We start from the raw sequence: 16,546 nt of genomic DNA, 5'->3' as shown, positions 1-16,546 counted from the left end.
GGCTGGAAGGAGTCCAGAGAATAGCCACTAAGACGATCAAAGGCCTGGGAAGCCTGCTGTATGAGGATAGGCTGGGAGAACTGGGTTTGTTCAGCCTTGAGAAAAGGAGGCTCAGAGGGGATCTCATCACCATGTACCAGTACATGGAGACTACCTTTTTGCAAGGAGTCACATGGAGAGGACAAGCGGGAATGGACACAAATTGCTCTTGGTGAGATTCTGATTGGACATGAGAGGAAAATTTTTCACAGCGAGGACAGTCAATGATTGGAGTAATCTCCCCAGGGAAGTGGTTGACTTGGCCACGTTGGGCACCTTTAAGAGTCGTCTGGACAGGGTGCTGAGCCATCTTGTCTAGATTGCGCTTTTTCTAGAATGGTTGGACTAGATGATCCCTGAGGTCCCTTCCAACCTGTGATTCTGTGATTTTATTAGTTTTTCCTTATGATCCTCCTCATGGCTTAAGCCAAAGTACCACTCTCCTTGATCAGGCACAACTTCAAGGGGTCCATAAACTACCCAAACCATGAAAGTTCAACAGAATAGCTCAAATGATTTTTAAGGGCCAGCTTGCACCTGAGGAAATACCCTTGTAGAAGCTGTAACTTCAAAGCATAACAATTTCTCTTTGCTTATTTATACCCTGGTGATCCACACCAGCATCATCCCCCCCAGCCCTACATATTTCGTTGTGTTTCAGAAGGAATGAAAAAGGGATGACAGCAACAACAGAACAACATCAGGAAACAAACATTGCTAGCCTTTTCAGCTGTGGACAAGGCAAAAGAAGATGACACTCTAGTTTCTGTAGAGCCATTCAAAAAAAGGTCTATAGAGAGCCTTTTTTGTCACTCAAGTGTCACAAAGAGAGATCTGAACAAAAAATACACACCTTGACAAATTGGAAATGCTAAAAGAAAATCAGGTATCGCTTCTCAGCAAATAAACGTTCTGACTTCCTCAGAGTGTCTGCCTATCTCTTTCCTTGAGATGATAGCTGGATGAATCACAGAATCATAGAATATCTCAAGGGATCCATAGGATCAAGTCCAACTCCCAGCTCCTTGCAGAACTACCTAAAACTAAATCATATGACTAAAAGCATATTCCAGACATTCCTTGACTCTGACAAGCTGTGGTCACTTCCCTGGGGAGCCTGTTCCAGTGACTGACTACCCTCTCAGTGAAGAGCCTTTTCCTAATGCCCAGTCTGAACTTCCCCTGACACAGCTTCATTTCATCTCCTCATGTCCTATTGCTGGTCACCAGAGAGAGAAGAGCAGCACCTCCCTCTCCATTGCTCCCCTTGAGGAAGTTGTAGACTGTGATGAGGTCACCGCTCAGTCTTCTCCAAGCTGAGCAAATCAAGTGACCTCAGCCACTCCTCATAATCTTGCCCTCGAAACCTTTCACCACATCGATTGCTCTCCTCTGGACACACTCTTAATAGTTTGAAGTCTTTTTTATAACGAGGTGTCCAGAACTGCACACAGTACTTGAGGTGGGGACACAGCAGCGCAGAGTAGGGTGGGACAACCACCTCCCTTGACCAATACCTACACTGTGTTTGACCCTCCCCAGGACACAGTTGGCCCTTTTGGCTGCCAGGGCACATTGTTGACTCATATTCAACTTGCCATCAACCCAAACCTACAAATGTCTTTCCATGGGGCGGCTCTCCAGCCCCAATTTGTACATATAACCAGCATTACCCCATCCCAGGTGGAGAATCCGGCACTTGCTCTTGTTAAATTTCATACGGTTGGTGATTGCCTAGCTCTCTGGTCTATCCAGATCTCCCTGTAAGGCCACTCTACCCTTAAGGGAGTCCACAGCTTCTCCTAGTTTACTATCATTGGCAGACTTCCTTATGTACATTCCAAATAATGTATAAAAACATTAAAGAGCACTGGCCCTGAAATCAAGCCCTGGGGAAACCCACTAGTGACTGACAGTGAGCCTGATGTAACCCATATACTACAACTCTTTGAGTTGACTTGTCAGCCAGTTGCTCACCCAAAATATTATGGACTTGTCTAGCTGTGTGCTGGATGTTTTGTCCAGAAGGATACTGTGAGAGACAGTACTGAAAGCTTTGCTAAAATGAAAATGATCCACATCTACTTGCTTCCCTTGGTCAACTAGGTGGGTGTCCTTGTTATAAAATGAAATGAAGTTAGTTAAACAGGACTTTCCCTTCCTGAACCCACACTGGCTATGACCAATGACTGCATTGCTTTTCAAATGTGTTTTATTAATTCCCAGAACAGTCTTCTCCACAATTTTATTGAGCACTGAAATGAGACAGGCCTGTCATTACCAGGGTCTTCCTTCTTTCCCTTCTTGAAAACTTGGACAACCTTTGCCAGCTTCCAGTAGACTGGGACCTCTCCAGTCTCCCAAGACCTTTGAAAAATAATGGTGAGAGGTATCACCATGACATCAGCCCGTTCTTTCAGTACCCTAGGATTAATCCCATCGGGCCTCATAGATTCATGTGCAACTGTAATGCAGTTTGTGTAGTAGAAGCATGAATTTTATTTGGATTTGCCAAAATAAGTGGAAGGAGGCAAAGTGTACAGATAGAAGGATCTACTTTCCAAAGACACACCAAATGGACCCTCTACCAGAAGTCCACAGGAAAGGATTGGTATCTTTTATGTGGTGATGATTAGCTATATTTATGGATAAAATGGTTTTGTATTTCACACATACAGCCAAAGGAACTTCAGAACTATTCAGCTTTTCTTTCCTGTGGAAAAAAAAGCACCTTTGAAAGCTTTGAGGGTACGTATGGTTGCAAAAGCTATTGTGTGTCACATCTGTTACCATAATACTCACACACTCTCAAAGTTCTTTCAGAGAATTCTGCTTTGATACCATAGCAAGGAGACAGCTGCACCAAACAAATGTGAGATAAAGCATCAGGCAGCTCTGAGCTCTAAAACAAGTAGCATTTGGGGATGTCTCTTTCATGCAGAGATGAGATCCATGAGTTAGATGGGAGCCTTATTCCAACAGTTGAGCAACATCAAAGTGACAGCTTTCCTACTTGCTAGCCATGCTATCAACCTGAAACAACGGATATCATGCTGGTCACTGGTAGATGCCAGAGAGAAGTCTTTCTTCTGTGACCCTGAAGCCCATGAAAAGATCCATCAAGAACTGGGGAGCATGCCATGCTACTTCTGCTCCAGTCCCCCCTTTGTTGGTGAAAGTGGGCTTTCCAGGCTTGGGCTGTCCCATTTCCTTGCTATGTTACTGCACCTTTTGATTTTGGCTGTTTGGCTTCCTCGGATGACACTGGAGGAAGAAGCGGAGTCTAAACTTTTCATTAGAAATCGTTGAAAACTAGGGAGATAAAAGGATAAAGTGATTGCTACTATTCTTAGCAAAAGTCACCTTGTCACTCACATGGGCCACTGAATTCAATGCCTGGGTTGCAACTACATTATCCTTTGTGACCCTAACTTCAGTCGATGTGCTGCTATAGCAGCTTCTTCAGGTGTTTCTGCAGTCTTTCAATATTGGTGGAAAAGAATACAACCTCAAATTACAGCTTCTATAAAGGACAAGTTTGCAAATCCTTCTTCTAAGGTGCATACCAAGGGGTATTCAGGTATTCCTGTTCACAATAATACTACTACTTAAACTGTGCTTTAACAACCCAAGTATTGTAAATACACTTCTGCCAGTAATACTTCATGAAAGAAGATAAAGAATCTGAGCACTCTTGTGCTTTTGGCAAGTTGTCAGGGCTTTCTAACCAACAAATGTCTCCAGCAGTGGAGACATTAGTACGGACCACTTTTAGCAGCAGTTCAAGCAAAGGTGGCTAAACCAGAACTGTGCCATCTGTTAGCGTGGCTTCATCGTGCGGAAAGGTAACATCCACCTGCAAAGAGAGAACAGCTTGAAGCAGCAAATTTTTTATACCACTTCTAGCTAGATCTCCAGAAGTACATCTGATTTATTAACTACTAGTTACTAAACAAGTACTGACATACTATGTCTGCCCTAAACTCTGATAGTGAAAGTAGCAGCAGATCTTTGTGCATTGTGCCCGTGGAAAATATCTGTATACAGAGTGATTCTTACTAGAACAGTTCTGCTTATAAAACTGCCTAGAATAAACCGTCAGCAGCAGCACATTGTGGTCAAGGAGGAGTTGTTTTTCGAATAGAAAAGGACTACTGGTTAGGTTAATTCAGGTATTGGGGAAGAACATATACAACAGGATTTAGCAAAATTTGGAATGAGATCAGCAGAATCAAGTCAGAATAAAAACTGTCTGTAGCATACTGTTAACAGTGCAAAAATGGATCACGGTTTCTTCCTTGCTTTGGTCAGATGCCTTTGTGGAAAAATAACTGGGTTATATTTCAGATGGCTTTTGACATAGGCCTTGATATGGAACTAAACAACTGGTGCACACTGGACTGCTGCAGACTGTGTGTCATTCTACATAATTGAAGTGAGTGCTTTAGGTAAGTCAAATTAAATGCACTTAAAATGAGTTATTTATCAAGTGATATAGAATGTATCTTGCTTACTTGACATCATTAACATTGTGCAGAAAATGACCTTACCGAAGTAATAAAAATAAGCTTTACTTATAGCCCTTTTTACACTTGTGTTTTCTTACAGTACCCAGTATTTCCAAATTCCTCCTTCATTTCAGCTATGCTTCATGCTTTGAAGTCTGGATCATAGGACTTTGGGATGCTGAACTAAACTTCTGTAGGTTAACTAATTAAACCACTTTAATTAACATCAACATCAGCAGAGGCTGAATTCTGCAGGGTCCTTCTGGTGACACTGTCAGTGGAAAAGAACTGAGTAATGTTGCCCGTTGGCTAGATCAACTGGTAGTTGGTCTGAGATCCCTCTAGAGGGAGATGTCCCTCTGCAGATAGTTCTCTTGTGCACGTGTGCTGGAGTAAGACCTATTCAGCCTCAGCAAGGCACCAGTTAGGCAATTAAGTCTTAGTCTTGATTAGCAAACCAATCAGGAGTATTCTGTAAACATAGGTGTGGCTGGTCACTGTTGTAGAAAATTTATAGTTCTGTTTGGCAGGATGCATTGCAGGAACCAGTATGCTAAGCTTTTGGTCTTTACTTGAAATTGAATGATAGGCAATGAATGACTGGACCGTAACTTAGAGCTGAACTTCCCGAGAAAAATGAGCTTTAGGATGCAGCTTTTCTATCTTTACCACAGTTTTTTGTGAAATACCTGTTTTAATCTCGGTATCCAATGGTCATTTTGATATTCTAGCATCTATTGGTGGTGCTCTTAGAGGGTCCTCCCCAGTTAAACATTCTGCATTTCTTTACTGAAAACAGTGCCTGCAACACGTACTGAAGACCCTTAAGATACATGACCCGATAAGATTAGGCCTTTGTCTATGTTTTGTGAAATTGCCAAAACATGCAATGCATTAGCATACTGCAGAATATTTATAGAAAAACTTGCAGAAGTAGGTTCTGCTGGTAATGAATTGACACCACTAATTCCTGGAGGCCTAAGTCTGCATGCCCCTTTGCTGAGAGCTGTAATGGGAATCTGTAATGGGAATGTAATCTGTAATGGAAATTATTGCTAATATTGAAATCAATAAGTATATTACTATCTTTACTTACTGGGAATGTGACAGCTACTTAATTGAATTGACACTTCATAATTATTAGTTTCTTTTGCAGTCCGAGACACACTTGGTACCTAGCTCTGCTGCTGCTAAATAAAAAATTGTGGTCTTACTTAAAAGGCATAAGTTGAAACAATTTTTCTCTCAAAATCAATAGTACCACAATCCAAAATATCCAGATATATAAAAACTGAAGCAATTCAGATATGTTTGTAACAAGAAAACAAATTTATTGATTTTAAAAGACAAGACACAATTTTGTTTTGAAAAACACAAGAAAGCTAGCCTGAGTTCAAGTCTGAAATATTCAGAAAAATCCTACTGTCTTTAGTATGTTCCAGTCATTTTTTTAAACAACACACTAAAAGTTAATATATATTTTTATAATTATAAAAGTTCCCCAGTTATTGTACAGTACACAATACAAATTGCCCACAAACTATTATTTAGCTCCTGCCAGTTTTGAGAGGACATGATATACTAAAAGATTTAGCATTTCTCACAAAAATCACATCAGGAAATACCTATTTACAAAATCAAATACATTATACAAAAAAACCATCACGTTATTCTGTAAGATGTCTTCTTTAAATAATCAAAAAGTATACTCAACTGTAGTCCAAAAACTGGAAAAGAACATTACATTATCTCACACATACAATCTACAAAAAGTTGCTTACCTCATTTACATAATATATGCAGTCAACAGGAAAATAAAAAGTTTGAATATGTCCTAGTGTTATGTTTCTGTGCTGTGGGACTGAATAATGTAATATGCCACTTACTAAGTGAAATTTAAATGATGGCACTTAAAAAAAAAGACAGTATAAAATAAATGCAACAAAGGAAGTTTCCTAGAAGGTAAGAAAGCCCTGAGTGATGATAGAATTACTGATTGGTAGCTCTAGAATTAACCTAATTAAAGTTTACCACCTCAGGCACAATTTTCCAAGTTTTTCAAAGGCACTCAAAGTTTCTTTAACAGCCTCATTGGTTATTAACTGTAAATCCAAATTTTCAGTGAAGATGAGTGGAGATGGGCAACTTGCTTTGGTACAAAGTGGTATTTTCCTAGTGTATTTTAAGTTGCTTAATTGGGTTATTTTTTAAGATGGATATTTAGTATTTAAATACAAGGCAATTGCTTTAATAGTGTGTTGAAGGAAACTTTACTTGGGGAACCCCTTAAGTGTTCTTTGTGTAAAAAGCTCTTGCTGGTATAATGAGTCAAAAAGAATTGAACTGAGTTCCTGGTAAATACCAATCCATGCAAGGTTGTTCCTCTGAAGTCTGAATTCCTCTTACCAAGACATTTATTATTTCAGAATAAAACTCATCCAGAACTGAAAACTCCTTTAAGATGTTTGCACCATAATCAAGAAATTGCTTAAGAATATACAAAGAACATGTTCCTGATTTAGATTTAAGTGAGGCTCATTTGATGCTCATAGGCGTGTTCTGGGCCTTCTTTTCTGCAGTGAATTTCAGCCTTAATGAGCAATCTACAAGAACAATTCTTGCCAAATATTTAACTACTCAGGGCTTCCAGTCTCAAAATGCTGATTTATTTTTTCAACAGTAAAAGAAAAAAAATCAGAATAAAACAAGAGTTAAAATGATCTTTTTCAAACTAAGGCATTTTTTTTACTTCAAACAAACACTAGGCAGTTGCTTTGTAAGTGGCTTTTACTATTTCTCAGTTAAACTGGTAAATTAAACTCAGGTCTACTGGCACATAAAATCACTAGCAGCAATGATCAAGGCATGCAAACTCAGAAGCATTTACAGGAAATTATGAATAAAAAAAGTTGTTAAATTAAAACCCTTTGAGTATTGCATTTATGTTAAGTAATTATGCATGAATTTGCATTAACTGACTAAAAATGTTTACAACTTACTTGCACTATACTACTGATGTAATTCAACTAAACTTAAAATTAGACCCCCTTTTTTTTTTTGCCCTCAGTTAGACTTAAGTAAGTACAGCTGCACCTAGTGTTTGCTGACCAACTGATATTGCAAGAAACAGGTAGAAAATGTTTTGTACTCTCACTTAGTAAGGTGGCATTTCTATCTGTAAGTTCAAAGAATCTCTACTTGCTACTACACTGTTCCTTTGTTCTTGTAAGCAGTATTTGTAAGAACAAAGGGGCTTTTTAAAATGGCAAAAGGCTTGTGCAATTTCTAGGTTGCTTTTAGAATTCTGACATACAATCAGGGCCACCCAAACTGTAGCCCTGTAGATTAATATAAATAGAATACCTTGATATTTTAGCTAGTCATTATTGCAGTGAGTGATTTTTAAAAGGAATATCAATATAATTGTTTACTTTTTGTTCATGTTTATCAAAAACATTGCCAAAAATTTCAATGCAAACACACCAAATATTCTGCAAAATTTACTCTTCACTAAGCCTTCTTTTAATCCTAAAAATTCTCTTTTACAGTACTGGAATATTGCAATACTATCCTACCTCAGGAGATTTTCAAAATAGTCTGAACATATTTTCTAAACCTTTATCTTCTAAAGGCATCTTAAAGTAGAGAACTTAAGATCTGTAGAAACGTAGTTTGATTTTCTGTATATATTTATGCAATTACGAAAACAAGGGAGCTGAAGTACTGTTTTCTATTACACAGTACACATCAATGACAGTGAATATTTTGTCTACATCTACTGAGCCTCCTATAACAAAACCATTCCTGTATAGTATGCAAGTATTAACTTTAGACATAATTAAAAAAAATTCTACAACACTATCAGCTATTTCAAAGTATATGATCAATGAACTAATTAAATTATCTAAAAAGCTTTGTTCCCATCATGTTACTTACAATGCTCAAAGGGTTAATGCAAGGCATTATATCAAATTAATTTTCTAATACTAGATCTAGCACTGTGTGTTTATGCTTCTATTCCAGTTTTTATTGTATTAAATCACCAAACATATTAGCAGAGATACTAGAATTCTATTTATTCATTTGTTTTAAACCATATACAAAGAGGATGTCAGAGAGACAAGGGCCCAATTTTCAGAAATTCATACTGCTCTCAAATGAATGTTTTAAACTCTGAAATTATTGTTGTATACTTATATTACTAATAAATCTATTTTTTGTCAGCACTTCTATGGCTATCAATGGTTAGTTTTATTTTGTAAAAACATTCTGAATTAAATTGGATTGCAGTGCATCTCTAATATAAAATTCTTTCTAAACGGTGCAGATGTCAGTTGGTGAGAAATGACAAAGATTACCAGATCATTTCTCCTAGGGAAAACAAGGTGAACGGAAGAAGTGTTATAGATATTTAAAAATACCTCGCTTTAAATTAAATTTGTATATAGACCTATACATTCCTGCATGACAGAACATAATCTATTTTCTTATTTTGAACTAAAGGCAGTAATGCTGTAAATCATCGTTTTATACGTAAATAATTTAAAATCTATTTTCCAGATTTTTATGGAACTTTTTTTTTTAAAAGAAGGTGCTTAGAGCATGCTACAGTACAAGAACGAAACACAGAAATAATAATTGAAAACAGGAAAAAAAAAGCACTTAAAATTGATTTACCATGAGAAAGATGAAAATGTACCAACAGATTTTAATAAATATAAAACTTTTGAAAATTGGGCCCCGTGTTTTAAAAGGTAGTTCAACAATACCCATTTGCCCACACTGTTCACTGCACTATTTGTGCTAATGGGGGAAATGCCTCTAAAGTAAGTATTTTGGATTCCATGTCAAGACTAGATAAAACACATAAACCATATCACTGCTCATAATGTCTACCCTGTGGATACCTGCTATACCTCTCCAGAGCACTAGACTTCAGAGCTGGTGTGGCAATGCAACCGCATGCTACACATTATAGAATATGGACTGAGGTATTTGTATCTCTGTAGTTTAATGATTACTAAAACCCAACTATTAAATAGCAAGAATGTGCAAAATGTTTTATCTAAGTGTTTGATTAAAATTTCAGTAAATGTAAAAACAAAAGAGAACATCCCCCAAACCTGTAAGTATACAATGCAGCTTACAGTAACATAATCCTTCTAAAAAAATCTGGTAAAATCTTCAGAATTTAAGCATAAGAATACAGACTCCATTCAGTTTTCTGAACCTGGGATAGTTCCAATTTGTTTTGATAACTCATTGTTTTTAGAAGCTATGAAATACATTCCATTTTTGTATTCAAGATTTTTGCTTAGTGTTTTTTTGCACTTTGTGAACAGTGAACAACTGAGTGGAGTGGGGAGCTCAATAATGGAAGATACTCAGGTCCCACCTTCCTTAGCAATCTAGATTTACCTATTACAATCGTACTCTTCTCAGCAACAACAAATCCAACATTAAATCAAGAAAGGACGATAATAAGAAAACATTGTAGATCCACCAACACAAAAATTGAAACAAGTCTTACAGTATTAAAAAAAGCTGAAAATGAAAAAAAAAAAAAAGTTGAATTATTTGACTTTATTTTACTTGTAAACATCTTATAATGCACAATGAAGGGGAGTAAATATTTATCACAGCTTAGTTTTAGCATTTTTGGTGAAGGGTACAGATGTGCTGATTTCCAAGGAAAAATCAGGACACACTGAGCAATACATGTGAGAACAAAATCTAGAATGAAATTCAGTGCATTTATGAGTTTAGAAATAATGAATATAAACCTCACTCTAAATTTTACTGAGGCAAAAGCCATCTACTGACATTAGTAGGAATTATGCCTACATAGAACGAGCAGGATGGGTTTACCTCCGAATTCTGCAAAGGAATTAAAATTTAACTTTATACACCAATAATGTTAGGACACTGTAGTTGATGTGCAGCTGTATTTGGAGCATATGTAAACTCTAGCAACAAGCTTGTTTGCTATAAATACGCTGTTCATTTTACATGCTCTTCTCCCATTTGGTACGTATGACTTTAAAGTCATTTTCACACACTCCAGATAAACCAAAATAAAAGAATCCCTAATTTTCTTACACAGTCTTTTCTGTAAAGTTGATCTTTTTGTGCTCTCCTTCACTTTTTGGCTTTTTTTGCTTATTTAATTCCACTATTTTAGTGTAGCAAATTCATGTGTCTGCATAATGAAATGTTTAAGAAGAAAAATTTGAGTTGTTTAATGTCAATTAGTATGGTCTCTATAAACTGTCATTACTTAACCATTAAAATGTAATATCTGGCTGATACCCCACAAAATATAGAAATTGAAAACATGCACTGCATTATGTACCTGCTCTTTTATTTCTTTTTCATTTTTAAAATTAAAAGTAGACAAGGGTTTAGAAAATATATAATCATGCTTGGGGCATCTATTTTGACATTTGAAGTTGGTATTAAAGCTAGTTTTGCTTTCCAAATTCCCAAGCAAATTTTATTTGTAATAAAGTGAAATCCAGCTAGAAAGAAGAAAAAATAGGTTTATTGTCATTCTAAGAGGGATATTAAAATCATTTAATAATAAAAAAATCCTTTTATTTTTTTGAAGGCTATGTAACCTGTCCTTACTTCTTAGGGAATTTGAAAATGACAGGCACACCTTGTTGAATTAATTTAAGAGTTAAGAATAACAAAAAGTAATAAGTCTTAGCTTCAGTTCTGTTTAAGGCACCATGTAATAGCCGAGGTACAATGATCCCTGATGTACATTCTTAAATGGCAATGGTCCATCTAGCCACCTATTCAAATTCTACACAACTGGGAGTAAGTACAAGTGAGGTGTGCCAGTTACACTGCCTTATCTAATTTTTGTAAAAATTTAAATCCACTTTAACAACAAGGAAATATTTTTTGAAAGGAAAATGATGCAGGTTGCTACATTCCTTGCATTCTATAAATCATCTTTTCTAAGAGCAGCAGATTGAACCACTAGTAGGAAAAGACCTGGAATAGAAGAAAGTCTTCCAAATGGAATGTTTTCCTGTATGTCCAGTTCAGCATAAGTAGCACGTACACTTAAAATTAATAATAATAAAGTCACTTCTTTTTTAGCTTCAGTTTCTAACAACTACAGTACCACTCGACAGCCGAAAGCACCTGTTTAGTGGCCCCACATATATAGAATCAGTAGTCTTCAAAATAGAGGAACTGGTATGCAAATAATATCTGGAATAGTTGATTTTAAAGGAAGCTTGCATTGTTTATATGATGGTCAGATAATGAGGTACGTTTGTGACGTACACATTACCACATTCTGTCACAATTCTGTCATTTAAACTTGCTTCTTGCTCACAGAAAGAAACCAGGAGATCTTCCCAACCCTCCAGCATTATTTAAAAAATCCCCCTGAATGCTCACAATTTTATCAAAATAGTGTCTTCTTCTTGTCCAATGAAAAGCACCTTTTATAACAAATTTGATACATCTGCTGTCAAATAAGTATGCCTCCAGTGTAAATCAAAGAAAATAGTTCTTTTGATATTTCACAGAAGTGCATCTAATTAAAAACCTATCTATATTAAATCATCATCATAACTAATAATTAACATTAAAAATTTTTTTAAAAACTATGAAAAAATTTAAATTATTATAAGAGGACAAAAACATTAACATTAAGCTTTGCAAAAATCTTCCTTGCATTTGATACTAAGAAAACTCTTCATATTGAGTGGCCAATGTAAAATGATTCTGTTTACAAAAAACCTCTTTTTTTTTTTTTTTTTTTTTTTTAAAACAGATCTGGCAAAATACATACACCCATTCCATTTAACAACTCCAATAAAATAATGTTCAGCACAGCTAAAATTTGACAACAGTCGACCTTCGGACTTAATGATCTTTATTTTTTTTTTAATATTAAACCCAAAGGGCTAACATAATGGGGGGTGTGTCGGGAGGAGGAGGTTTCATATTACACCGCAGTATATGTATTTCCAGTAGCACTGCATTGTCTAATAGTCTGAGTAGTTGCAACAATGTGCTCGTTATGAATTGGGTTCAGGAGGTTCTGCTGTACTCCACTCTCAAGCACTGGCTGCATGCAGCCCACCTGGAATGCCTGGTTTAGCTCTGTTTTCTCCCTCTTGGCTTGTGGCTCTCCATTTTCATCCAGCTCTTCATCTATTTCACTTTCAACTTCGCTGCCCTCATCTGCACAAACAAACCACCATGAAACTAGCACAAAGGAAAAAAATTCTAATACAAGGGCCTTTATTTTACAAATAATAGTTGAAATACAAAAATACAGGGAAGACTAGCAATCTGATAAAGCACAAACTGAAAATTTAAAATTTTAACGGAAAAAGTAGATTATCTCAAATAGGTAAACAGACTCAGCTTTGATCACCTGAGTTACATTCTGTTGATGCAGCATGTGGAAAAAACCAAATGCAATCTTGAAAACAATCTTTAAACAACTGTGTTAACTTCATACTGCAAAATGTCTCTTATGCCTAAGAAATGATGAACAAGAGCGTTGTTACTCTCAGTTACAGATAGGGAAACTGAGGTGAAGAGATTTGGGATTACTTGACTTTAAATTTTGACATATATTCAGATAGTCACTAGTTGAGTTATCTGGGGTCAAGTCACCCTGAAGCGCTCAACTAGTCAGCATAAGAATGTATGCCAAAATACAGAATGAAGAGGTTATAAGGAACTAATTTCTTTCTATCCTTTCACTGGCAAGTTATGACAACTACCTGCATGCAATGCTGCCTTCTTCACTTCACAAAACTTTTACTACAGATAAACATACATAAGCATACTCCTGTCTTTCTTCCCACAGCTATTACCCTCCTCTGTCCTATCAGAAACAACTACATTCTGCGTAAAAAATGGGAATATTTCTTGTGTTAATAATAAACATCTTTAAAATATACTCTTATTTTAAAACAAGCCTACAATACTGTAGTCATTACTATAAGCTCCATATTATGCAGATAGCTTATTGTATCTATATATTAACGTATCTGTATAACATATACATGCACTTTAAAGCATAATATAGCTCTGAATTCTGTTTTACTGTATTTTTAAAACATAAGGACTTACTTTGCTCAAAGAGACACATTAGCTCTATTCAGACATATACTGGAGACATTAAAATGCTTACCTTTGTCCATATTTCCAGGGGACACAGCATTTAAATCACCAAACTGCAAAATAAACAATACAAAAACTGGACACGGTCTTAAGCAAATGTGAACTTGAGAGTATCTGTGATGGAGCAGATTTGTGCTCCCCTGGTTTGAGGCCAGCATTCAAACACATGAGTTTGGCTGCAGCTACATCTGTAGTATAGCAATTAATTTTCCATTCCATCCTAGTCTTGTGCTTATTAAGACAATTATCACTAAGTAAACCCTCAAAAATTAAAATGGGGAAGTACAAACTATTTAAGATTACTTCATCAGGGCCTTTGTTGCTTGAAGTGAGCTACTTCAGTGTTGTATAATGCATAAATTATGATGGATATACATTCTAAACTGCCAATATCTTAACAAAAAGCTCTTTTAAAAATTTCCCAGAGACAACTTTAATTGTGCTGGAACAAAAATGAAGGTGTGTCACAGTGTTGCAAATCTACCTGTAAAGTAGATGAAAGGCACTGCTGAGAACGGGTTTACAATCTGGTAACAAATTTATTTAGATCATAAAAGACCTTTTCAAAAAAGTTGTTCACAAGCTAGATGTGAACAAGCTAGATGTTCACAACCTTCACAGAATCACAGGATGGTAGGGGTTGGAAGGGACCTCTGGAGATCATCTTGTCCATCCCCCGTGCTTGAGCAGGGACACCCAGAGCAGGGGCACAGGAATGCATCCAGGCGGGTTTTAAATGTCTCTGGGGAAGGAGACTCCACAACCTCCCTTCCTCCCTTTCCTTCCCTGAATCCTCTATCTTTGTCTTAAATAAGAATTGGCAGAGTGAAATGTCATCAATGAATCTCAAATGAAAGGAGTCCATTATTTAGATTAATACATTTCTAACCATAAATGATGATACCAGTCTTTTGCAGAAGAATTTTGCCAATACCTGTGTCCAAAGCTGGGAGAAGAGGAAGGGAGAAAACTGAGAATGCTTTTCTCAGCCATAACACCAGTTTATACTGTCTTACGGTGTTTGTCAGACCATAGTCTTACAGACCATAGTCTTAGACTTCCTCATTTTATTTCAGTCATAGTCATTAAACATACAGAAACATGGAAAGACATGCATTCAATGAATATTTACTACTACTATTCTGCCCCTCACCTCCAAAAGTTTTGGGTTACTTACTTCCTTATAATATCTCCACCTTCAGTCTACATAAACTTTTTAGAAGACCCTGCACTCCATTTATGCCTAACACACACAATGTCTGTTAAGAAGACAAGAATGTAGTAACCGTATTCTTGTGTAGTACCTTACTGCAAATATAGGCCAGAGATTAAGCAAATACACTATTGGTGGGTCACTAAGCAGAAACCTTGTTATTTAGTTTTCCTGAAACATGTCATGCCACATGAAATAAAATAATTTGACAAATAAAGCTGAGATATTTCCAATTTCTCTTGAAAGTATAGCATCTATTTATAGTATTTAGTGAGCCTATCAGTATATCTTGAGGGAGGAAAGATACCTGATGCCAAATCAACTCGCAAAATGACCTGCAATTTATTGGTAAGACGGAATACAACACAGTGACTCCTGAGTGTAAAAATATAACAAATCTGTCCCATTAACTATCTGGCATATTTTCAAATATATCCATTTTCCAGTACTTTTGAAGAGCAATTCTTTGATGACAATTCATGCATTCCTCACCATGTCACTCAAAAGGCTAGATGGAACTATTGGGGGAAAAAAAGGGATGAGGTAAACTTTGCCTTGCAGATGCCACAGATGAGTTTAAAAAATTGGTTATGAATTGAGACTCTTCTTCTGTTTTTTAAACCAATAACCTTTAAAACACATGTACGAAAATCAACTGTGTTGCAAACCTCTATGTATGTCTACGCTGGTTTTATCACACACATGTGAACAGTACTGTACAAGCCAAAATTCTGCATGTAAGCCATCTTTCTCAAGTCAAGGCAGGTAGCCAGCTCACTTGTGCTAACATTTGTGTGGGGATTAAAAATGTGTGCAAATACATGTAAAGAGCTCCAGGAAAGCAGCTTTCTTACTACTCTGTTCTTTTTTTATTTTCACATAAAATAGTTCTCAAAAACTGGAAAAATGTTGTATGCTGATCAATATTTTTCAAACTGTGCGCATGAATCTGTATGCAGGTTTGTAAAGGGGCAAGCTCATTTGGAAATCATTGGTTGTTAGAATTCAGTGTGATTTTATTACTCAGTTTAATGCTGTTGTATGTATTTCTAACCCAGTCTATTGTTATATTGCAGAAGATCCTACAGCTCCACATAGATGTTTAAAAAATTTGCAAAGACACATACCCAAATTCATCACTAAATCTATCAAGTCTTGTCTCTTACTTATTATCTTACCTCTCCCATAACTGCAATAGGTGTCTCTCCTGTTGCCTGAGCAACACGATGTTCTACTAAGTAAAACATGTATTCATCGTAAAGCAAGCGGATCAGATGAAAAGAGCCAAAGCTAGCAGCACTGCGCAAGGTTAAATCTCGAATCACCATTGAGCTATTCAAAAACAGAAAAATATATATATTTATGTATTATATGTCATAGTAAATTTAACACTTATCCATGTAGACATTTCACCTCATAACCAATATTCTCAAAAGTAATGCTATCCACAAATGTCTGATTTATGGCATCTTCGGAAAGAAATGTCCAGAAAAGGCAATCCTTTGCTGCTTTCCCTTCTCTGAAGGTATTGTTGGACACCACATTACATAAGAAATAACCAGATTTTTTGTCTTCAGTTTTTTCTTTGTTTTGATATATGCATAACTAGCAAAACCTAACTTGA

At 36.3% G+C, this 16,546-nt stretch overlaps 1 protein-coding gene across 4 annotated transcripts in view; it reads right to left on the bottom strand.

Annotated features, from left to right (window-relative positions):
• Nucleotides 1-12,335: 12,335 nt before the first annotated feature.
• The window catches only part of RFX3 (regulatory factor X3), a 131,887-nt gene continuing 127,676 nt past the window's right edge, over nt 12,336-16,546 (bottom strand). For all 4 annotated transcript variants that reach the window (XM_075078543.1, XM_075078542.1, XM_075078541.1 and 1 more), the window contains 3 exons: nt 16,101-16,254; nt 13,720-13,762; nt 12,336-12,755 (listed from right to left, as the gene is read on the bottom strand). In XM_075078543.1, the coding sequence (XP_074934644.1) occupies nt 12,517-12,755; nt 13,720-13,762; nt 16,101-16,254 (436 nt within the window). In that variant the 3' untranslated portion in view covers nt 12,336-12,516. The remainder of the gene's footprint in view (nt 12,756-13,719; nt 13,763-16,100; nt 16,255-16,546) is intronic.

Source organism: Phalacrocorax aristotelis, chromosome Z, assembly GCF_949628215.1.
Source record: "Phalacrocorax aristotelis chromosome Z, bGulAri2.1, whole genome shotgun sequence".
NCBI lineage: Eukaryota > Metazoa > Chordata > Aves > Suliformes > Phalacrocoracidae > Phalacrocorax > Phalacrocorax aristotelis.
The sequence above is the reverse complement of the archived record's forward strand: the minus strand, read 5'-3'. Positions and strand labels throughout refer to the sequence as shown.